General features: G+C 48.1%; 8 protein-coding genes across 8 annotated transcripts; 6 read left to right on the top strand and 2 right to left on the bottom strand.

The window, feature by feature from the left end:
• Positions 1-19: 19 nt before the first annotated feature.
• Positions 20-3,602, top strand: F4813DRAFT_378902 (RhoGAP-domain-containing protein; the record flags this gene model as incomplete). Its single annotated transcript, XM_049245387.1, has 4 exons — positions 20-262; positions 316-1,012; positions 1,065-3,100; positions 3,165-3,602. 4 exons carry the CDS (start codon positions 20-22, stop codon positions 3,600-3,602), a joined length of 3,414 nt encoding a protein of 1,137 aa, XP_049103367.1.
• Positions 3,603-4,527: 925 nt separating this feature from the next.
• On the bottom strand, positions 4,528-6,217 carry F4813DRAFT_347426 (sterol-4-alpha-carboxylate 3-dehydrogenase). The gene is made up of 2 exons (XM_049241962.1): positions 5,500-6,217; positions 4,528-5,437 (listed from the first exon to the last, which is right to left on the bottom strand). The coding sequence occupies exons 1-2, from the start codon at positions 5,983-5,985 to the stop codon at positions 4,799-4,801; spliced, it is 1,125 nt and encodes a 374-aa protein (XP_049103366.1). The 5' UTR covers positions 5,986-6,217; the 3' UTR covers positions 4,528-4,798.
• A 316-nt stretch (positions 6,218-6,533) lies between these two features.
• Positions 6,534-9,207, top strand: F4813DRAFT_347424 (UBC-like protein). Its single transcript, XM_049241961.1, has 9 exons — positions 6,534-6,651; positions 6,700-7,081; positions 7,147-7,180; positions 7,253-7,347; positions 7,408-7,429; positions 7,493-7,589; positions 7,650-7,661; positions 7,723-7,891; positions 7,948-9,207. Exons 2-9 carry the CDS (start codon positions 7,049-7,051, stop codon positions 8,833-8,835), a joined length of 1,350 nt encoding a protein of 449 aa, XP_049103365.1. The 5' UTR covers positions 6,534-6,651; positions 6,700-7,048; the 3' UTR covers positions 8,836-9,207.
• F4813DRAFT_347421 (uncharacterized protein) lies at positions 9,208-10,796 on the bottom strand. The gene has a single exon (XM_049241960.1). The coding sequence runs from the start codon at positions 10,559-10,561 to the stop codon at positions 9,575-9,577; it is 987 nt and encodes a 328-aa protein (XP_049103364.1). The 5' UTR covers positions 10,562-10,796; the 3' UTR covers positions 9,208-9,574.
• Positions 10,797-11,804: 1,008 nt separating this feature from the next.
• F4813DRAFT_399341 (uncharacterized protein) lies at positions 11,805-13,375 on the top strand (the record flags this gene model as incomplete). The annotated part of the gene is made up of 2 exons (XM_049248164.1): positions 11,805-12,257; positions 12,336-13,375. 2 exons carry the CDS (start codon positions 11,805-11,807, stop codon positions 13,188-13,190), a joined length of 1,308 nt encoding a protein of 435 aa, XP_049103363.1. The 3' UTR covers positions 13,191-13,375.
• Positions 13,376-14,402: 1,027 nt separating this feature from the next.
• F4813DRAFT_385930 (uncharacterized protein) lies at positions 14,403-16,592 on the top strand (the record flags this gene model as incomplete). Its single annotated transcript, XM_049246336.1, has 2 exons — positions 14,403-15,371; positions 16,530-16,592. 2 exons carry the CDS (start codon positions 14,403-14,405, stop codon positions 16,590-16,592), a joined length of 1,032 nt encoding a protein of 343 aa, XP_049103362.1.
• Positions 16,593-17,001: 409 nt separating this feature from the next.
• On the top strand, positions 17,002-20,068 carry F4813DRAFT_385929 (uncharacterized protein; the record flags this gene model as incomplete). The annotated part of the gene is made up of 5 exons (XM_049246335.1): positions 17,002-17,243; positions 17,305-17,629; positions 17,727-18,041; positions 18,097-19,100; positions 19,153-20,068. 5 exons carry the CDS (start codon positions 17,002-17,004, stop codon positions 20,066-20,068), a joined length of 2,802 nt encoding a protein of 933 aa, XP_049103361.1.
• Positions 20,069-20,536: 468 nt separating this feature from the next.
• Positions 20,537-23,000, top strand: F4813DRAFT_347405 (uncharacterized protein). The gene is made up of 5 exons (XM_049241959.1): positions 20,537-21,084; positions 21,138-21,474; positions 21,529-21,968; positions 22,019-22,109; positions 22,163-23,000. The coding sequence occupies exons 1-5, from the start codon at positions 20,935-20,937 to the stop codon at positions 22,711-22,713; spliced, it is 1,569 nt and encodes a 522-aa protein (XP_049103360.1). The 5' UTR covers positions 20,537-20,934; the 3' UTR covers positions 22,714-23,000.
• Positions 23,001-23,115: the final 115 nt, after the last annotated feature.

Genomic DNA, 23,115 nt, shown 5'->3' with positions numbered 1-23,115 from the left:
TGACCATGACCGGCCAAATATGACCCCGAGTCCATCCTTTTCAAACGGAGCCTTCCCTCCGCCTAGCCTACCGCCTGGCTCACCGTCCCTTGGTGCTCAAGGCGACCCGAGACAGAGCGGTGAGCGCAACCGATCTCGAGGACGAGGCGGAAGAACAGCAAGTGGGCAGCTTCGTATATGTGCTAAGTGTGGTGAATCTTTAACCGGCCAATTTGTGCGGGCTTTAGAAGGCACATACCATCTCGATTGCTTTAGATGTCGTGTAAGAGCTTTGATTACCCCCACGTGATATATTCTGTGTCTAACAAAATACAGGACTGCGGTCAGATTGTGGCCTCCAAGTTTTTCCCTGCGGACGACGAAGAAACCGGCGGCCAATATCCACTCTGCGAGACAGATTATTTTCGACGACTTGGTCTTCTATGTTATCAATGTGGCGGCGCTTTGCGCGGTTCTTATATTACCGCCCTCGACCGCAAATACCATGTTGACCATTTCACCTGTTCACTCTGCTCGACAGTTTTTGGGGCCCAGGATAGCTATTACGAACATGATGGGAATGTGTATTGCCATTACCATTACTCGACGCAATTTGCTCAGCGATGCAATGGCTGCCAAACCGCTATTCTCAAGCAGTTTGTCGAGATATACCGTAACGGGCAAAATCAGCACTGGCATCCAGAGTGCTATATGATCCACAAGTTTTGGAACGTCCGTCTAACAGCTCCCCAAGAACCTGCTGAACCCCGTCCCGAACCTGTAGGCCCCGAGGGCCGTGAGCTTGTCCGACAGGAAGAAGAAGACATGGAGAACAAGGTTTATCGAATTTGGAGCGTTTTGTCAGCATTCGAAGAATCCTCAGCCGCATGTATTTCGGACATGCTTCTTCATGTCAGCAACGGTGCATACATGGACGGAGTCTTCGTCGCCAAAAAGTTCATCGTTCATGTGGACATCCTGTTCCGATCTGCAGACAGACTTGATCAGACTATCAAGCAATCCGAGATGACTGGTATGAAACATTACACTTATGTCTGAATAGAGATGCTAAAAGAAAATTATAGACTTATCCTATGCGAGAGAATCAAAACTTCTCTGTAAGAAGATTGTAGCCTTCTTTTCATTATTATCCAAAATGCAAGAGACTACTGGGCGGAAACTAGGCGTTACTCAAGAGCTACTGTCTCTCGTGACAGGCCTAGCTCACTACCTGAAGCTCCTAATCAGGATTTGCCTCCAAGGAACGCTCAGGGTCGAAAAGGAGCACCGTTCTCCAGAAGCACTATTTCAATTCCTCGAAGATCTCAGTATGCTCGAAACGATCAAAACCGATGATGAGTCCTTGCAGATCACATTAGGTATGTCGAGACTCTCTGCTAATGACTCGGATCACTGTACCTTGTGCCGCAAGCCCATCGAGGACGAATGCGCTTTGAGCGGGGATAAGAGATGGCATCTTTTCTGCGTAACATGCGTACGGTGCGGCAAAATACTAGGCAAGAACTTGGCCCAGGCTCATCTACACCGAGACTTGAATATTCTTTGTTCAAATTGCGAAAATCCGGCTGACGGGCATGGCCAACCTTTGGAACGGATAACGAAGCTTCAGCAGTATATATTCCTTTTGAAAGTCGCCTTAGCTAGGCTGCTGGAGATACTTCGAACTAGCGGCGCTCTTCCTCAGTCTTCGGAAGATCCAGGCCTTAACGGTCAAGATTCTCCGGAAGGACGTGTGTCTGCGGACGGTAGTCCTGCGATACTTAGATCAGACTCCCAGTCCAAATCCCTTGGTGGCGAGCGGGAGCGGCATCAGAGAGAGTCGTCTTATGAGAATACTCTCAATGACGTGCGTAGACTTAGGAGTACGCGTCTCGATAAGCATCTGTCCTCAAGCCTTAGGAAGGCCCGGACGTCGAGGATTATGGATGGGCCTGAAGGACGTAGTGTTCGCCCTGGATCTGCCGGCGCGGAAATGGGCTCACAGAATAAGGTAATGCAGATCGAGGAAGATGGGGAACAAGGCGAGGGCGACACGACAAAGCAATATTTTGGACATCAGGATGCGCTGACTCTGGATGATATTCCTCGAATCGTCGCAGCTGAGCAGGCTCGGGAGCAGCAGCCCAGCGCGTATAGAGCGTCGCGCCAAGAGCTCTTCCGATCCGCCACAACTGAGGGTTCTTACGGCACTAGCAACGAGAGAAGTCTTTCTCCAGGACGAGACGACCAAGGTTTACTAGGGGATCGGTCACCTCAAAGAGACGGGAGGAAGTTCTTCTCAGAGCTATCTGGCCTTGAGTATTTTATTGTTCGACATGTAGCAGTCCTTACAATGCAACCCATGCTCGACCCAGAGTTTTCACTTGAGGAATTACTTAGCCTCATCGAGGCAAGAAAGGCACCCACATTCTGGAATAAATTCGGCAAGGCATTCGGCAAAAACGATACCCGCAAGGCAGTAAAGAAGAAGGGCGTCTTTGGGGTTCCATTAGAATTAATCGTTGAACGCGACGGTGCCGACTCTACAGATGGCGTGGGGCCGGGTGCTTTACGGATACCAGCCATTATCGAGGACACGATTACCGCTCTGAAGAATAAGGACCTGTCAGTCGAAGGTGTCTTCCGTAAGAATGGCAATATTAAGAAGCTCACCGAACAGGTGAATGCCGTTGACAGGGATGGTTGCGATGCAATCCGGTGGAATGATGAGACTCCGCATCAACTTGCAGCACTTCTTAAACGATATCTCCGTGAACTACCAGAACCTTTGATGACACAGAAACTTTATAAAGTTTGGATAGCCGCAACCAAGATCAAAGATACAGATAAAAGGCGGCATTGTCTGCATCTGACGTGTTGCCTACTTCCACAGATCCACCGAGATACATTAGAAGTCCTCTTCAACTTCTTGAAATGGGTGGCTACTTTCCACCAGGTCGATGAAGATACTGGATCGAGGATGGATGTACACAATCTTGCCCGTGTAATCGCCCCGAACGTACTTTATACAAACGAAAAGAGCCCGAGTTTCTCAGACGAGCCTATGACCGCGGTGGCTTGTGTCGAAGAGTTGATACAATTCAACGAAGAGATGTGCATGGTATGTAGAGAGCCCTTTGTATATTTCCCCTCGTATTTCCCCTCGTACTAACGTATAATACCAGGTTCCTGCTGAAATCATGGACATCCTGGGTGATTCGACTTTGTTCATGAACAACGGTGATATCACAACTAAGGAGATCCTGAAGCGAATTGAAACTAGGTCTGTGGGTGGACTCCCCAAGCAATATGATAGCAACGAATTCGTTAGACAGCAAGAGACTGGCAAGCGGCCCATGGCTACTAGAGTCGCTACAGATCCTGCTGCGTGGCAGCAGGAAAGCAGTGCACGTCCTATGCAAGAGCCAACAATTCCTTTCCCGGCAGCCCAAGGAGCCCAGCCACAGAATTGGCGCCAACCTGAGAATGGGCAACCACCTTACCCGGGCCAGTATGAGCGAGCTGATAATCAGCCTAAAAACCCCGAGAATGGCCAACGCCGAGAGTGGCGCAACTCGGGCTGGGGCAGACCAAATAATTCTGTCACGACTGGTACAGGGTAATAATTAGGTTTTAGGTCCTCAGTATATATTTCTCCATGGTAGGGCTTGTTCGACTTGTATGGACTACTCGGGGCGGGAATATTTTATATCTCATCCACATTCGCCAGCCTTGATTTTCTTCAGGACATAGCATGAATCAGGTGTAGAGACTCAACAGCATTTTCGGCCGGCGTTGCGCATCTCTTCATTTCGCCAAATAGGGCTTTGCGACCTTTTTTCGATTCGCTTTTTCAACATTTGCGGGGTTTACCTAGGCGAAGCAGTCGTCTGGTGAGCCTATATTCTGTTCTAGAAGCATATTTGCTTTGGGGAGTGGTGTGCCATGTCCGAGCAGGTCTGGCAGCAACAGCTTGGAGTAGAGGGGATATGTCTTTGCCTTTGTTTTTTTCTTGGCTTGCTCCCCCCCAACGGGTCGGATTTATTCAACGAACTCTTTTTTTTTTAACTAAAAAAATTCGGATCAGTAGATTATTCCTGGAGCTAGGCAGACCTAGGCTTCGAAACGGGGGTTTGAAGGAGCAAGGGGGGTAGGGCAGAAGACAGAAGCAGAAGCAGAAGCAGCTACAAGTGCCCCCAGATATCCAATCCCGATCAGATCGGCTAATACGCCTCGGGCTTTTTCTTTTGTTCGGGAGCGTCCGTTAGGTTAGTCGATAGGTGTGATTGATTGATCGGACTGCGTAGGTTAGGTACTGTAGGTAGTTAGCCGTAGAAGGCGAGTCATACTCATCGAATCGTGAGAATGGCAAGAGACAGAGAAGCATTCCAGGCCTGGCCTTTCAATTGATAATACTGAAGTAAGAAGTAATTGTGTGTGTGCCGTCTTGTTCGGAATGTAATATAATGTAGGTAAATTTTTGTATGGGGAGTCTATTAACCTAGTGTAGTTGTTGTTCTCGTATTGTTGAAATAAGATCATTCTCGTTTTCCATGCCGCCATGCCGCTTAGGTAACAACTATTGCCCCCCCTTTGACGTTTACATACCCTGTATATTAAAGTAAAATGTGTGAGAAAGGAGGACAAGGTTCATGTTGCCTATCATTCAACTCATCATAGGTGAACTCAATGAACCCAAATATCCTTAATATTAAGTCATCCACAGCATAAATCTCGTATAAATTAGTCTACTATTAAGTTTTCCAGCTTCTACCTATATATTTAATACAAAATCCGACAGTATTCAGTAAGACAAACCTCACGATTTTGCTGGTGCAGCGTTCTTCTCCTGTTCTAGAGTCCATTTAACTGTCCTCTTGACGCCTTCGCTCAGGCTTACTAGAGGCTGGTATCCGAGCCGGCGCTTCGCTTTCGAAATATCGTAGTATCTCGTCATGGTGCTGTAGACGATGCGCTGGCGGTTGAAAGTCGGGGCTTTTTTCAGGATCCCGAAGAACACCTCGCTCAAGTATCCGAGCAGGATACCCATCTCCCGGCTCATGACCCACACGTGGTCGGTGCCCTTCTCTGATCCAGCCGCCCGCCATATAGCCCGCATCAAGTCCCAGAAGTAGACGGGGCTGTCGTTGGTGATTATGAAGGCTTCGCCGTCGACTTTCTCGTGGTTGAGGGGCGCGGTGGAGGAGGCGTGGGTGACTAGTAGGGCGCGGGCGGCGAGGAGGTGGGCGTGGGCTACGTTCTCAACGTATGTGAAGTCGAATAAATTTTGGTTGAGACCAACTTGCACCTTGTCCTTTCCCTCGCGATAGATCTTGACTGTGTGGAAGACTAATTGTACGTCGCCCTCGCCGAAGATACCGGATGGTCGGATAGCTGCAGTTAGGAGGTCGGATCCTTCGGCGCGATTTGCTTTTAAGACAAGTTCCTCAGCATGTGCCTAACCAGAGCCGTTAGTAAAAATGTACACCACGTATTAGAAACTCGGCAATGCAGGCATACCTTTGTCTCGGAGTAGTATTCTGTCTGCATTTTACCCCGGATGACAGGGTAGTCCTCGTTCGCATTTACAAGATCATCCTTATTGTTGCTCATGACGCTGGCAGAACTCGTATATACTAACGCCTTGACATCGTTCTGCTGGCAGGCGGCAATCACAGCGCGGGTTCCGTCCACATTGACCTTCTTGAATACCTCGTTCGCAACAGCACCGAGACCCTGCGCAGGTGGCGAGGCAGTGTGTATAACAACGTCGGGCTTCAGCTTCCCGAAGACTTTGACTAGGCCATCAGCGTCGGTGATGTCGGCTTCTACGTACTGGACGCCATCGGATTCGGGTCTTCGGTTGCGTTGGCACTTAAGATCGACAACGGAAACGGTGCACTTCCAGTCGCGTAAGAGAAGATTCACGACGTGGTGGCCGAGGAAACCACAGCCGCCGATGACGAGGACACTGCCCAATAGGGGCTTCGTTGTAGCTTCGGACATGATGGCGAGATAGTTTTATGCAAGCTGTGATCGTTATACTGGAGGACCCTGAGAACCTTAGCCGTGGGTGTATGTATAGTTGGACTAGTTGGACTATCTTGGTAATTTACCCCCTTTCACCGCCTGGCAATATTAGAGCTCAGATAATAGCTACGCTAGGACGCCAAATTATTGAAGATCCATGAGAAATTGGGAGTGGGGCGTTCCTGGCTCTCCCCACGATGAAGCCAGGGGGGGGGGGGAACTCCAGGGTGATACATACACTACGGGATGGTACGGTTTCTAGGGTTGATATGTAGTCTGATAGCTTATCTCATATCTTAGGTAGTTTGAATTATTAGTGCGTACCTATATTACTATGTAGGTACATACAAAACTTACCTAGGTACATCCCTATGTTAGGTAGGTACACATGTACCTCTCTGTTACATCTTGTTGTACATAAGTCCGGAAGCTGCACTCTTCTGGAAACAATTAAAGACATATTTAACTAAGGTAGGTATATACTAGGTTAGTTTCACCGCACTAGCAGCTGTTCTTTAGTGAGACACAAACACAAATTTTAACATGCAGCTTATAAAATACAGATAATGCCAACAAGTAAAAGTAAAAGATGCTTAATAAAAGCATAGGCTTCTTAAGACGGGAAGAAAAGTCTAGAATTCTGCATGTGTTCCAATTCCCATTATATGTCTTATCTAATCTTCATAATAGGTACAAATATATGCGATTGGCTAATATAGCGTAAAACAAGGCAATTACCCCCCGCTACTAGTGACACACTAGACGCTCTTAGTGGGTCCCGGCCCTTTCTGCCTGGGGGAGACGCTGGGACGTTCCCCACCTGCCCGCATTGCACCTCAAGAGCAAGCTGCAAGTGCTACCTATTTCGTTGCTTTTGCTTCGATACTTCAACCCAAACCCATAAGACGCGCGCTGAACAACTTCCCAAATTTAACCTTACCTCACCCAACTTCAATTCTAACATTCCATTCCACTGAGGCCGCCGTTGGTTCTACCAATTCAATATCCCACTTCGGCTTATGAATAACCCTTAGAAGCTATGGCGGACCAGTCAATCATCCGCATTACGAAGGTAACGCTATGGCGTCTCACATCTTGGAGGGGCAACGAGGCTGACGAGTCTCCTGTTCACCACAGGAAATCGGCGAGCTCCAGAAGAGTTCGGACCTTTGTAAGACAAAAGACAATCCCTTCTCCGCCATGCGTGTTCCTGTCCTAATCTTATTATTATTTTAATCGCCAGCTCTCGCTGTAGCGTTTCGTGATCGCGATGTTCGAAGTGTTAAGGCCCTGATCATCGGTCCTCACGAGACTCCCTACGAATTTGGTTTCTTCGAGGTCGGTTTACCCCCAACAACCATATATGATCCCTTACTATAGATGCTGATATTTGCCAAGTTCTCGGTGAAATTTAACAAAGGTTGGCTCTTGACGTCATTCCCTTCCTGGCTTGGATTGTTAGCTAATCAATGGCATTCACAAGACTACCCTCGGAAGTCACCTGCCGTTACGGGAACAACTACCAACAGCGGACGATGTCGATTCAATCCAAATATCTATGCCTCGGGGAAAGTGTGTCTGTAAGTGAAACGAATACCATTGAACGGCTGTGTGGTGTGCTCTGCTAACCAATATACCAGATCAATTCTCGGGTATGTAGCCCTCCCTTATATATATACCTATCCTTCGCCGACGAACCTAATCCGATTCTAGCACATGGCGAGGAGAGCGAGGAGAAGAGTGGTCCGCCGCTCAGGGTCTAGAGTCCATCCTACTTTCAATACAGAGTCTCATGTCAGCGAATCCTTACGAGAACGAACCGGGCTTCGAGGATGCGAATGAATCCCACGATAAGAAGAACCAGAAGGAATATATCGCAAAGGTAACTCCCCTCAAAAAATGAATTCTTTCAAGATATTCTAATAGCGAATTCTATAGATTCGCCACGAAACATTACGCATCTCTGTGATCCAAAGACTGGAAGAATACTTGGGAATCACAGGAAGCTGCCTCTCACCAGCATCTGCAATGGAACGGGAAGAGTACGGCGGCGACGCGGACGAAGATATGGAGATGGACGATGCGAGCGTTCCCTGGGAGCCATTTAAGGATCTTTGCAAGCGTCGCTTCCTCTGGTACTACGACTCATACCTCGAGACTATCACCAAGGCAAAAGAAGAGGTTAAGGATGATCAGCCGTTTGCACGCATGCCTTTTGAAGGGGCGTCTAACTCTATGGACGGGAAGTTTAACTATACCGAACTTGAAAAAAGAATACGTCGGATCAAGGCTGCTTTAGATGCGGAGTCCGAAAGGTGGGCATCAGAAGGGGCATCTCCTAGGATGAAGGATACTACCGTTGCCGTTAACCTTTCGCGACAGTTTGAACAGATCAAGGAATCCTTTAAGCGCAGCGATGTTCCCCACAGCGTCGAGCTAGTAGATGGAAACCCCTTTGTGTGGAACCTCACCTACTTCGGACGGCCCATGACGAATTTAGATGGGGGTATGTTTCGAATCAAACTCAATTTCAGTCCCCGCTTCCCTGAAGAACAGCCGAGAATCAAATTCTTGACGCCCATGTTTCACCATCGGATTGCAGCAGATGGTACACCGTGCTACTTCCCGAATTCCAGCCGCCGTGAAGATATCAAGCAGCACATAGAAGCAATCATCGAGGCTTTGGAGGAGGAGCAGCCCCCTTACGACCCAAGAACATTAGTTCATCCCGAGGCCCATAAGCTTTACTGGGGCAGCGCCGACCAGAGAAAGTTATACAACAGACAGTTGCGCAGATCGGTACAAAGAAGCATGGAAGACTTCTAGCGGTCCCAAGAGTAGCGACTATAGATGACCACCCCGGATAGCATACGAATGGCTTCCCCGGTTGTATCAGAAGACTACCCAGTGTCGGAGGCTATCAACCTCTGTTAGGTATGGCGCGGGTGTCTAAGGGAGTTCTTAGCAACACGTCTATTCCTTGACGTTCCAGATAGGAACGTGAATGTACTCTCGACGATTCCAGGTCTCAGGGCATAAGAATAGGTACGCCGCCGCCGAGATGGACGGCTTCTAGACTAGGATTGATACCTCTTTTGCTTTCGCGGGCTACTTGATAAATACGATGAATTCAACATAAATGCCGCTATACGTTTCTAACGATGTATGCTAACCTTCACTAAATTGATACGTAGCATGATTAGAAATTTATTAAATTTATTAGATCATGTTATTTCGAAATTCGCTATATAACAATCTTCTAGCCATTTTATTATGCCATCCAATAGAATATCCATGACCCCTAGTAGTATTGATATTTACAGTTAAAAATAGAGCAACTCCTATTCATGATGTCGGATTCCCAAAACTGTGTACCGTTCTAAACGCGATGCTGTTCTTCGTAATATACATGAATTCGTCATCAGCCATGACTTCCATCATAGTCAACCAGCTATGTATCTCTAGGCAGTCTATTATCCCTCTCTCCCTCCCTCCCTCTATCTCTTTACATCTCCAGGGAACAGACTACCCATTCCAGTCAGCCAACCCAGCAAGACTCGGACCATCATCGCCTAGGCCCCTTAGGCTTCCGCTCGATGCGGTCCTTGCCCGGCGCATACGGCGCCGCGACCCCAACTAGTTTCTCCTGCCGGCCGGGGTCCCCCTTGAACTCGTACCGGCCGTCGGGTCCGACGGCGGCTGGGACCCCTTGCGCGGGCCGCGAGATTTGCTCGCTGTGCAGCTTGTCGAGGGAGTCGCCGACGACGGCGTATTGCGCCCAGTTGATGGGCGGGCAGCGCACTACGTTTTGCGGCTTGGGCAGCCTGGTCCAGGGGCGGGATTGGGGGTTAGGCTGCTGGTGGTGGTGATGCGGGGGCTCGGGCTCTGCGGCGTCGGGGTCGGGGTCGAGGTCGCTCTTGACTTCTGAGTGCGATGCTACTGGGCTGTCGGTGAGGGTCCTGTTGCCGCTTGAGCTGGCGTGGGAAGTTGTGGAGGGTGCGGGTTGTCCGGCAGCAGCGGTATTGCTCTGTGTGTCTTCTATCTCGTCGTCTTCATCTTCATCGTCCTCGTCCTCGTCGTCATATGCAGCGCTGCTACTACCGCCATATAGCGCGTCGCCCTCCATCCCCACGCGCCCCGTTGTCAAGTCGCGCACGAAGGCCTCGGGCTCGGCGAGCGCGGCGGTCTTGACCCGGCTCAGCAGCGCCATGTCGGCGGCGGCCTTGCGGCGCTGCAGCTGCAGGATGGATATGGCGGATTTGAGGGCCAGGACATCGGGGTTGCTGTCGAAGTCGATGGGCTCGGGTGGCGGCGGCGCTACGCCTACTTGGTCCTGCTGTGAGTTGTGCGTGTATGTCGGCCGTGGCGGGAGCGCGACTGGGTTTAGAGGTGGTGTGATGGGGCTGTAGGTCGGTCTTGGTGGGGAGGAGGGACGCGTAGGGTCTTGCGTGTTTGCGCTCGTGCTTGGGTTTGCGTTGGCGGCGGGAGTTTGTCTGGAGGGTTGTGTGGAGGCGGCGGCGACGCCGCTTGTGTTGAGTGTGAGACCCGGCATCGTGGCTCGGGCTCGTGGGTGTTGTGCGTCCAGGTTGGGTGGAATTGCGTTGCGCCGCTTTGTCCTTTTGGCGTAGAATTGGCGTAGAATTGGTTTACGTAGTTGTAAGGATAGACAAAGAGAAAGTGATGGTGGTTGCCTTTATGGATAGTATATGGCCTCTTGGGATGCTTCGTTATCTTGTATAGAACAGTGAACTAGTCTAGGATGTCGTATGGGTTGAAGGCGCATAAGCTTGGGGGTCGGTGTTGCGGCGTTAGATAGAGTGGTCCAGGCTAGAGGGTAAAGTGGGGCGGGCTGTCAATGTGTAAGACTGGAGATGCAGAAACCAATGAGAAGTGCAGAAAGTGAAGTGGTGGACCCAGTTAAATAAGGGACTCAGTTCATTATCCGTGTGCAGCGGCAGGTCTGGGATCCCCGGTCAAAGCTGTACCCTGCAGATCTTAGTTACTCGAATATTTGCAGATGACGTCTCATCTCTACCATTTACAGGTGCGGTGTTGTGACTTTCAATAAAACATACAAAAAAGTCCGATTCTTACCAGCAACATTATAAGAGTTATATAACTGCTTATACTAGGTATTATTTACAATACTATTGTGACACTCACAATGACACTGTACGAGGTGCTTATCACTTTAGTTACCTATCACATATCACTATCGGAATTAAATATGATATATGGCGTAGCGCAGTCTAAATATACATAATATTAGTCTACGTGCCATATACAAACGGGATTTATGTAAGTTGTCGAGAATAATAAAACTGTTTTCTTCAACCCGCATCTCATCGTCTAAGATTAATGCTTCCTATGGGGTACAAAGGCAGGCAAGGATGAGATCGCACTGAATTAGGTTAGGTACCTATCTACCTAGGTTAAGTACTTCAAGTATACGGCCAGCTGAACTACTAGTACATTGTAGTAATAATGACCTACGGGTCTCAAACTAGGTACCCGCATAGTTTAGTAGCGCGCTTGCCCTTAGTCCCGTACATATTATTATGATATCTTAGGTAATAAGCAATAAGGCAACTTCGAGTCGAGGTAGATACCTATAACGTTAAGTCGTCCCATTTGACTTGCTCCTCCTTTCATATACTTGCTTATTTTCTTTCTAGATTTATCATCACACCGTACATATATCCAGATACAATCGAATAACCATCTAAGGTACTCGACCAATATTTCAATTAGAGGGTTTAACACTTTCTTTCTACCACTGTCTTTTCATCTATCATATGATCAACTATCGAGAATCCTATACGATGGTAGGGTTAGTTGGACACCTTCGGAAGCCTAAGCTACCAACCGTCCCAGGATCTCCACACGAGGGTAATACTACACCAACAGAGACACCCATAACACCACAACGTTTCAACCCACCTGTCTTGCGTAATTTCTCCTATCCAATCAATGTCGGAATCCTAAGGCAGCCGTCACCATTTCCATCGTTACCAATAGCTCAACAGACGGCCTGGGATCAGCTGGGTGAACTTTGCAATTTCTCTCCTGATAGTGTTTCCAGAACACGTGAATCGAAACCCCTTGGGCTCGATGATCCCTTTCCCTTCAGGTCCGAGACGGAGTCTTATTCTCAGTTAGATGACGAGGACAGTGACGGAAATAAAGAGTTCGGCATTGGCGTATCGTCTGAGCAACTTGACCGAGAGTCACTATCGCAGGAAGATTCCGTACCAAGAAAGAAGCTACGCCGAACCACTTTCTTAAATCCAGCTTCGTCTCAAGCCCAAGATTCTTCACGCCTTTAGAAGAGTGCTGAGAAAGGCGGGCTGAAAGATAAGGCTTTAAAGTTGGCCAAGGGCCAGTCATTAGGAGATCATATCTTTCCTCAGACATCCATTATCACATCCCGTCTTAAACGGAATTCATCCGGCCAACATAAAACAACTGCATCGCTAGACACATCCAGGCTCATGTCTTTGCCCTCCGATAGCCCTGATCGACCCGCATCAAGTTCAGGGGTTCCACTCATCGATACCACAGTTAAGCTACCAATCATAACCACAAGATATGTGCACTCGCCAGTAGTAATGGACTCTCAAGGAAATGCATCGATAAGACAAGGAGAGGGAACACTAGTATCTCAAGTCACAGGAGCAATGGAGTCTCTTGGAATGGACCCTATTTACCATAAGAAAACCCCGCACGATCATAGCGGGGTGGACCGCGATACTCTCGAGAACGCGAGAAACAGAAAACTCAATAATCCGCCGACTGAATTAGCCAAACATAATAAGAAGGATGGTAAAAGCCGCTGGATCTCTCTACTCAAGAGTTGGGTTAATATTTCGGAACCGTCGGCTCAGGCTTTGAAACAGTCTAAGAAGGAAACCTACGACAAGGCTCATCTCTCTCTTGATGGCCCTCAAGTGAGCGCTAAGCTTCACCTGCCAACCGGTACCCTTTCACCGAATGCGATTAAGCCGGTCGGCTCGGGGCCTGATCCCGAGGAGATGTTTTTGAAGCAGGCAGAACAACGGAAAAGGATGAGACGTTCAGGCACCGGGTCTTATGAAACCTACCAAGGCTCGAAATCGAGCTCCAGTTGCTATTCGGCTTCCAGTAGCATTGCCTTTGGTACTGCGAGAGAGGTTCCACAGTAATAACCAACTAAACAAACTCCGTTCTAAACGATACACGCGGGTTGAACGACATGTTACAATGGATTAATTGTTGCTATACTTTACGGCGTCTAATTCTGTTTTTATACTCGAACCTACAAGTGCCCAGGTATGAGATCTTGCAACTGAATTTTCACGTTCATTCTTTTACATGGGAGCTAGCTAGAACATTGGTGGAAGAAGTAAAGAGCAGACAAATTAAATTAGGCAAGTTATCGGTCTTATTAAGCACTTGACCTCTGATATAAATATACAGTTGATTAAATACGAGTAGTCAATGCAGCTACCCTAAGTTAATGCCACTTATTTCAACGCTTTCTGTTTTCGTTTAGCCAAATAAGCTCTTGAAGGTATCAACCAGGTCGCTCCCAGAACGGGGAGTAAAAGTGGCACAGCAACCGCAAAGTACAACCAAAAACCACTGTTCCCTGGAAAGACGCTCTCGGACATGCTCGCCGCCATATTTGCAGGTCGTTGATATCGTCACCCCGGAGAGCGAGGTCTATATCCTTTAAGGAGTACTCGTAGTACTTGACGTATCTGTGCATCGTGGCCGAGTAAACTAAGAACTCTTGCGGAGCGAAACGCAACGGGTTCGAACAGAGTGATGCCATACTCGGCTTTTCTATGCTAAACGTATAATAGAAGCTGCGAGACGATCGAAAGTCGACGGTGGCGATTTTTCATATGCTTGCAACGAGACCTGAGCTGTTGACGAACCTGCAAAGCCCACTCCAGGTTTAACAAACCATGCAAGGGTGTCTGACGCACCACAAATGTAGGCGTATGATACTGAGCACTCGTTTGCTGGATGATATCTGCGGTAGTCGAGCCTACAATAACCAAGCCTTTGGAGTTCAATGATTAGGTGTCACTTTGATACTCGAAGAAGGGATCACTTCTACGCTTACAGATCCAGAACCCAGAGTCAAAACGTTTTCGAAGAACAGAAGTACATGTACGAGCTAAGGCAATATTGACTCCTCTAATCTATCTACGAGGATCTATGCCTATACATACTAAACATGGTCTTTGTTCTAGATGTCTCATCTAGAATCCCGACAACAACGGCTGTAAGCCTAGATACTTGTTGAACTTCTCAAATACTAGAGACTTTTTGAATTCAAATTCCAGTCGAAATATACTTGCATTATTCACCCATTGTGTTTAAATCCCCATCTGGCAGCAGTGGATATGGCGAGTACCCAGAAGGAAAAAAGTTCGGCCATTGATTCTTTCGTGGCACATTGGCCGGAAGAGATGGATAAATATGAGAAGCTCGCGAGACACACGGAAGCAATCTGCACAAATAAGCTGAAGATGGGTAATATTCGCCACACGGTCAAGAGCCGCCCGAAGGCGCAAAGCAATCTCGAGGATTCAATTAGGAGGAGGCAGAATCGAAGAGCGCAACCATACCAAGATTGGGAGGAGATAAAGCACGATATGATTGATCTTGCTGGTGTCCGCATTACGCTTACGTTCCCGAATGATCAGTATAAAGTGCGTCGAATGATTCAGGAAACCTTCGATCCGTATCTCAACCCATGGGACGACATCTCCTGCTCGGATTTGGAAAGGAGTATCATCGATTGGAGCGACATCAAGAGAAATCGTGAAAACGGAAACGATGAAAAATGGCCTCTAGGCCTCAAATCACTCCACTTACGATGCAAACTGAAGAAAGACGATGAACAGTTTTCGGAATATAAAGGTCTCGCTGTCGAAATCCAAGTTGGAACCGGCTTTATGTATGCTTTGGAGGACGTCTACCATGATGTTGTCTACAAGCCATACTTCGGTCAGATCACTCTAGAGGAAGTGCGATTTATCGGAATCCTAGGCGGGCTGGCACACACTGGGGAGCTGGCGCTCAAACAGCTAAGCGCATCGCTTAGTTTAAGGACGGAGCTAGATAATAAGCCATTCAAGCATCTTAACCAAAGGCATGGCTGCACAAGGCTTTTTTTATTGTCGAATAATGACGATGTAGACAGCCGATTATTTGATATCGAGTGTCTTTACGAACTGCTACCGTTGCTCAACCTCGATACGCCGTCTGATTTATGGCCGGTGATTGCCTCCTCTCGAGATGATATTATCCGCTCAAGGCATATTCTTAACATCTTGCTTGTCGGGGTAGGATATTCTATGACCCTTATCGTATGCCCACCTATATATCTGGGGGGTGTCAGTAATACTAATATGAAACGGGGTTGGGATTTTTTTTTAAGTGCTGGGAGCGTAAATATCATCTGCGGATTGGCGTTGGAAGATAAGGAAACAGAATGGTAGGTAACCTAACCAGGTACCTATTATCTAGTCCGGCAGCACCTACATAAGCCACAAAGGTCATATGGTCAGCCACATACTCAGCTACAGGCATTACAAGATACCTTTTGGTCAAACGGTCAAGTGGTCAATCTGACAATTAAGAGTCTCATTCGCTTGCAAATCCGATTTCACGCTAAACGGTACTAGATCTAGAACCGTCTATTCTGCATTTTTCATCGAATATGATGTTACTACATATTCAGATCGTAACGACTTTTATAGACAGCTCTGTCCGGAATTGAGCCGCACTAAGAACGTCGCATCGTTCCACGTTGCGTAGTACTAAAATGCGTCTTCGGGTCTAGACCTTCACAGCTCAGCTTGGTTCAGCTACCGAACAATTCATCATACTATCATGTCCGGATGTTGAGCCAAGATACTTAAGTAGGTAGTTTAGAGCGCCCTGAATCGGTGCAGCCACTGGGCATCTCTTAGCGTTTATCATCAATATCTAGAGTCTAGACAACATCAGCCCTCTTGACAAGACTATCGGAGATTTGTTTGGTAGACTGAGGCTAGTCTTGCAGAGGTGGCGGGGTGTTCAAACTTACGGCTGAGTTTCTACGTTCCACGCCCCTGGGTTCTAGATCAGCGGGTCAGCCGTTGTGCCTGAAGTATAGTCTGCCTTTGAGCCCAATAACTCCAAGTATACTAATAGAGAAAAGGACACTATCACCGCCCGTCGCACCACATCCTATAGAAATTCGCTTACACAGAAGAGCTAGACTATTAAGCGAGAGTAAATCATCACAATGCTCGAGGGTAAAACAATACTTGATTTAGGTAAGCATGCTCTTTTGTGGGTGACGGGTGTTGTCTCGCGCGAGTCTCTATAGTACATACCTTCAACTCAAAGGTATCGCGACGAAGTGAGTCCATCATATTTGGTAAATCATATACCTATATGAATTGATATTCTTTAATTCGATTTTAATTTTGATTTTTATATACTCCTAATCAAATACCTGAATACTGAATATAATATAGTCGTTCACGTCATTTGGGAAGATCGCCTACACTTCTGGTGCCGGAAGCAGGAATCGCCGGTAGACGCTATGCGTGAGAGACTCGGGTAGTCCCTCTTAGTTTATACCGAGGTAGCTGATCTGCTCCTTGTCGTATGTCGTGCCTCGCTGTAGTATAGACGCTATTAGATCTTCGCGCCGCGCTTGCACTCGACTGGGTGGGTATATGCCCAAATAGGAATCCTAAACATGTCTAGCACGCAGCTACTGGAGCTGAAGAGAGTCCAGAAGGCTTTTCTCTAGATACGCTGGATATCATAGTTGTCGGGTGGCCAAAGTCTTGAATCGCTTCCTACGCCAGTGGACTAGTACCATGATTTGGCGAGGAAGATGCTGGACTCAAAAAGCACCATGTTTCCCATCATATTCCCGATGTTATTGTACGGACAAGCAAAGAGAAACTCTGCTGCAGCCAGTCTTCTCTTCGGTACAACATGCGTCTTCTTCTCTTCCTGACGCTGACAGTGTCACTCTGCTTGGCCCTCGGCGAAGATGTCTTAGATAAACGAGCCGCAAAATGTGGCATCAAGGGCAATCGTATCCTTGCAGCCTACTACAGCACCCAACAAGCAAGCTTCGCGGTTCCAGCTCAATGCGGTGCTTTGTGTGCATCAAAGGTTCTGTGCCAGAGCTACGCAGTCGAAAATGGCAACTGCCGCCTCTATCTGTTACCTGTGTAAGTGTTTACTCTATACTATATCCAAGGGGAACATATGACGGGACTAACCACTCTATAGTATCAAGATCATAACGCAATCCCTGCCCGGGAACAACGTTTTTTACGACAGAGCCTGCGCGACTAGCACTGACATGTGCGAGGTCAATGGCTTTAGGTTACTGACTCCGGCATTCTCGACTTCTAACGGGATTGCCGACAACACCTTCAAGGGATGCTCTGCACTTTGCAAGAAGACATCGGGTTGTCAAAGTTACTCTATCGAACTTGCAACCGGTGGGAAGTGCCGTCTATATAAAAAGGCTTTGGTCAAAGACTTCAGCCCAGACCCGAAAAATGTGAACATTTATTGGGATATCAACTGCCCACGAGCGGTTGGAAACTCGGTAAGCAAATTTACAAAAAGAAAAAAATACCTTATTCTCTATATAGAGAATATAGCACTTGTTAATAAGTTTGACTAACCATTCTTTCTTTTTATAGGGCCCCTCTCTGGTCTTCTCAGGCTCGTTGGCTACTAGTGCCGTCCCTACGATCAGTACTGTAGACGAAGCAGTGACATTCACGTCAGAACCAGCCCCAGTCGCTCTAACAACTGACAGTCCACCATATGTTCCATCCGGACCTCTAGTAACGCCGGATGATGATGATGATTTCATATCGACGTACACATACGAGCAGTTCGACCTACCTACCGTGATTGCCGAGGGATCACCTCCGATCACAACAGGTCTTGCCCAGCCAACTGCTTTACCATCTGCGCCGTGCATGGTAGGGCCCGGGTCCCAGGCACAGTTCGTGAGTTAATACGTAATTCACCCATGTGAAGGTTCTTGAAGCTAATCTACTACAGACCGTTCTCAATGAAAACTTCGTACCGATAGTCAGCAGGACATCTAGTTCGATTGGCCCTCTGTTACAACCCACTAAGGCGCCTGCTGCTGACGACCCAATGCTCAACCCTGAGACCTTTACCGTGCCTGGCTTCTACCTCAAAACGGCAGCGGGTGTTTCAAACGTCTACGATATGGTATATGCTGGGTCGGCTACACCTCAGTTTGTCGCCATGACCAATACTGGAGCCATCGTTCTCGTGGGAGCATCTACAGGAACTAGTTTCAAGAACAACCGTGTCACCACCATTTTCAACGTCGATTGCTATGGCCGCATATCGATCACCCAAGGTGGCTCTGGGTACACCTGGAGTACCGACGGCGCATCGAGTAAATTGACCAAGGCCGCGAAACCTGCAAACAACATGAAGGCCCTTCCTAAGAGCATCCCTGCGGTAAATAGCGAACGCAAGAACCGCAGGCGCAACAAACAATTAGCAGAAAGGCTTGCGAAGCGTTCATACTCCGACGGTCCTGCCCCCAAGTGTCCCTCTTCGCCTCCTAACCTAGTAGCCAAGACAAAGCAAGGCTACGAGCTGGGCCAAGGTAATTTCTGCGAGAGCCTTAGCGAATACTGGTCAATCAGCCCGTTCGACTTCGACGGATCGTGTGCCGTCCAAAGTCTCTGCTACGACCAATGCGAGGACTACGGCTGGCAGAGCTGTAACGGCATCTTTGGTACAATGATGATCCTTTCATGTCTGGATGCCTTCGAAAGCTGGTGGGAGGTAATTCCTGCCATCGCATGTGCCGCGCAGGCAAGCTATTTCACCGGTGTTGCCGCGACTAGCAAGGGTCGCGAACTCTTCTACAAGTCGCAGGCTGCCATGTGCCGCTGCTTCTGCTCCAGCCCTCCCGACACGTGTGTCTACAACAATGGAAACTTCTATTGTGCTGATATCCACGGCAACGACGACGCCAACTGCGGAAACTGTGGAAGACAGTGTGGCCCGAACTCGAAGTGGTATGTGAATCTGCGTCCACCTGTTAAATATCGTATACTAACATTTATCTAGCCATGGTGGAAAGTGCGGATGTCCGCAGGACCAGTGCGGTAGCACATGTTTAGATTTCAGGAATAACCCTAACAACTGCGGCAAATGCGGCAACGTCTGCAACCCATCCTTCTGCCTCGACGGCCGATGCTACGCACCCCAGCCGGGCGAGTGTACGCCCGAGCAGAGCGTCACGAACGGCGACTTCACCAGCTGGTGGCCCAGCTTCGCCAACTGGACGATGGCGGCGTACCCCGGCTGCGCCTTGAACGACAAGATCAAGTTCGAAGGCGTCAACTACTTGGCCAACGGGAAGAGCGACTCGGCCATTTCCGTGGAGATGTCGAGCTTGCCGAGCCAGGGCTGCGAGGCCGCCATGGTCCAGAAGAAGGTTAAGATGTGCCCCAGCATCCAGTACGACTTCACGTTTGCTATGGGCTACGTCAACCAGGTCGGCGACAGCCAAGTCCTCAGCAATGCCGACTGCACCGTGCGCTGGCTGACCGGCACCCCGGCCTCCTGGACCGGCACCGACGGCTTCCAGTCCTCGCCCACGTACAACATCGGCGTCAGCAACCCCAACTACAAGACTTACGGCCCGTGGAGCCTGCACGTCTCGGAGAACGAGGCGGGCGTTACCAAGGTCAAGAAGGATCTGTTCGTCGACTTGACGGCTGTGATCCACTGCGCCGGCCCTGTCAACGGCGCGGGACGGTTCGTCATCAGAGACATCAAGATGAGCCCCGTGGGCCAGGTCAAGGCCAGGTCGCTGACGATTGGCGAGGAGAAGGCTAGTTACGTCGTGCAGCGAGCCGCTGCTGCTACGAACGTTACGGAGAAGCTGGCGCCTTATTTCCCGGACCAGAAGAAGGGCGAGGTGCTTGTTGTTTCTTTCGAGAAGAATGCTACGGAGAAGAGGAACCTGCTAGAGGGTTAGGATTGAGCTTCGTGGTGGTGAGAAGCATTATGTATGAGTTTGTTATGGATATTGTGGTGGGGTATGAAATGATCCAATGTGATGTGATATGAGATGAGATAATTTGAAGCTATTTAATGGTATTTATATAAATGACTAGGTTACGATATTGCCTTATGAGTATAGATGTTTGAAAATGTCTAGATATTGCATTTAATTCTGTTATTTGCGACAATATGATAATAAGGCTGTATTGGGATGTGAAGTTACAATAAAGTTCGTAGATGAGTTGTACTATAGCTCGCTTGTAATTGTGAGAGACAAATTATGTCGCTATTGATAAGAGTAATAAGAAATAACTATACGATAATATATACTAATAGTCTCTGACGTACATATATAAGATAACTGACTAAGGTGAAAAGTATGACATGATATGTATCTCTAACCTTAGGTAGGTTAGTGTAAATCATCATACAATTATCAAAGGCCAGGTGACCAGAAATTGATTTGAAGCTGTCCCAATTAGCCTCGGTGCTAGTCCGTACTTGCGGCGAAAGCAGCTCCCTGTCCACCAAGCTTGATCATGAAATGTGGGGCTAATCGAGAGCTATGCAATAGTCATGACGTATATATAACGCGAGTCGTTTTGGCAGCCGGAGCAGATATTCCTGTGGTAAGCTGGTGTAAAATGGGTGCAACTCTTTGTTTCCCTGTTATAATTAATGGACGATGGATGCCGAATCGAAAGATTATTTATTATTAATATAACTAACTAATACCCATACTTCCCTACTAACCTGCGCGTAGCTCCTGTTACACGCTGTTGATATATCTTTATCCTATCAGAGTATTCAGCGTTGCGCCGAGAGCGCTTAAGCTGCAGGATGAATAAACTTTGGGGAGGGTCCAGGGTCCAGGACGACAGTCCGCGGGACTCGCTGGATCAGGAACGAGAAACTGCGCCGAGCGAGCATACTCGTTTGCTGCCGAATAGAGTCGACAGCACCAATTACTTGAGTCCGGATGATCCAGCGGTAGGCAATACTTTCAATGTTTCTGTGTACATCTAATACTCATATGCTGCTAGGTTTCGCCGTATAACCTATGGAGTATCCGAATTGTCAGATATCTTACCATCCTCTTTGCTATTCTCACCTTCGCATGGTGGATCATCCTACTCATCTCGACCTTCGTTACACCCCCGGGGTTTCATACGAGGGGATCGGGTTTCTTCGCCTTTAGCTATGCTAGTGTAACGCTGGCGAACCTGTTATTCACACTCATATTCTTCGCTATCCCGTCAAAACCGGTTCGAATATTGAGTGTAGTTTTAGGAGCGTTGTTGTTAGTCAATACTATCTTACTGCTGTCCGTAGAGAAGACAAGACATGAAGAAGGCTGGGTAGGAATGGTCAGCGTCCTATGTAAGTCTGTACTCTACCGAGAATAGGGGGTTCAAGACTAACGATATAATCCAGGGGCGTTTCTTATGGCTCTCTGGACCCTACTCACCGATCGCTTGGTCAAATGGGGTAAGAATGAAGAGGAACAACGGCTGACTGGCCGGTCTGAGACGCGTCGCACTTTGACCGAGTGGACTGCTGTTCTGTTGTCTACTATTTCCATGGTAATACTTGGCCTTGCCGTCCTTCTAACTACCTGTACTCTTATCATCCGAGGCCTCGATGCTGGGTTAGCACCGCCAGGGGAGTTGTTCTGGGTAGATGGAGACAAATACATGATGCATGTCTACTGCCATGGGAACAAGACCAATTCGAACGGTAACAAATTACCAACCGTTTTACTAGAAGGAGGGGAAAGCCCAGTTGAAGATGGCCTATGGCAATTTGCCGAAAATGCAGTCAACAACGGATCTATTAGTCGATACTGTTTCGTTGATCGTCCCGGACTTGCTTGGGTAAGTAGGTAGTGGCTGATGACTATTATCTGATTACTGACACGCAATAGAGCGATACCGCGCCTTCGCCCCTGTCTGCTGGAATGGCAGTCGACGCTGTTAGTGAAGCTTTGGCTAGAGCTGGAGAAGATGGTCCTTGGGGTAAGTCCCTATTCGAGACTCTGTTCAATAACTGTCACTAACATGTTTGGTAGTCCTCGCGAGTGCTGGTATTGGTTCCGTATATTCACGCATCTTCTCTGCTCGACACGGTGGCGACATCAAAGGGCTGCTTTTCATCGATCCACTCCACGAAGACGACCTTGACGGCGTAGGTTCACCTAGCCGAGGATTCTTACTCTGGATACGGGGTATAATATCGCCGCTTGGTCTTGATCGCATTCCTGGAGCCCTTTTCAAAGGCCGAACCAAGGAAGACCGTGTATGGGGGCAATCCGCATACCAGACAGGGAAATATGTGTTTGCCAAGTTGCAAGAAAATCTGGTAGCCGATACGTTGTCGAAACGTGATCTGGCTAGCAGCGCGGCAATTCAAAACCCGGACGTCCCGTTGAGTGTAATCAGCTCCGGGGACATGATCCGTAAAGACAGCGGATGGGAAGATAAGCAGAGGGATCTCAGCCATGTCACGCACAAGTTGAAGCACTGGGATATCGTTAATAAGGCGCCGCATCAGGTCTGGGAGACGAACGAGGGGCGCGATATTATGGAAAAGAGATTGAAGCAGTTGGTGCAGGCTGCATAGATTGGTGCGAAGGGGTATTGAAAACACTGTTTCTGATTTTGCATTTCAAGAGAGCGTAGCACGTATAAGCACAATAATGACAAGGGCTTTGTAGTTTATGTACGGGATTGAGGATTAAAGATTGAAGCAAGGTAAATGATATGTATGAATGTGCTATAGTTATTTATATCAGGTAGAGACCTATGATGTTGCCTTGATGAGGAGGTTGAATACCTAACCTAAAGTTTAAGTACCTGGTTAGGTTATATTTCATTTGAGAGGGGAGCAAATCAATATCGTTATCGTTATCGTTATCGTAGTGCCTGTAGCTGGAGTGAATACTTCTGCGTGTACCTAGGTACCCGGGCTACACCGCTTTCCTATCCTGTCTTTTAATTGACGTCGAGCAAATCGAAAGCGCGT

Source organism: Daldinia decipiens, assembly GCF_022478715.1.
Source record: "Daldinia decipiens strain CBS 113046 unplaced genomic scaffold F4813scaffold_4, whole genome shotgun sequence".
Classification (NCBI taxonomy): Eukaryota; Fungi; Ascomycota; class Sordariomycetes; order Xylariales; family Hypoxylaceae; genus Daldinia; species Daldinia decipiens.
The sequence above is the reverse complement of the archived record's forward strand: the minus strand, read 5'-3'. Positions and strand labels throughout refer to the sequence as shown.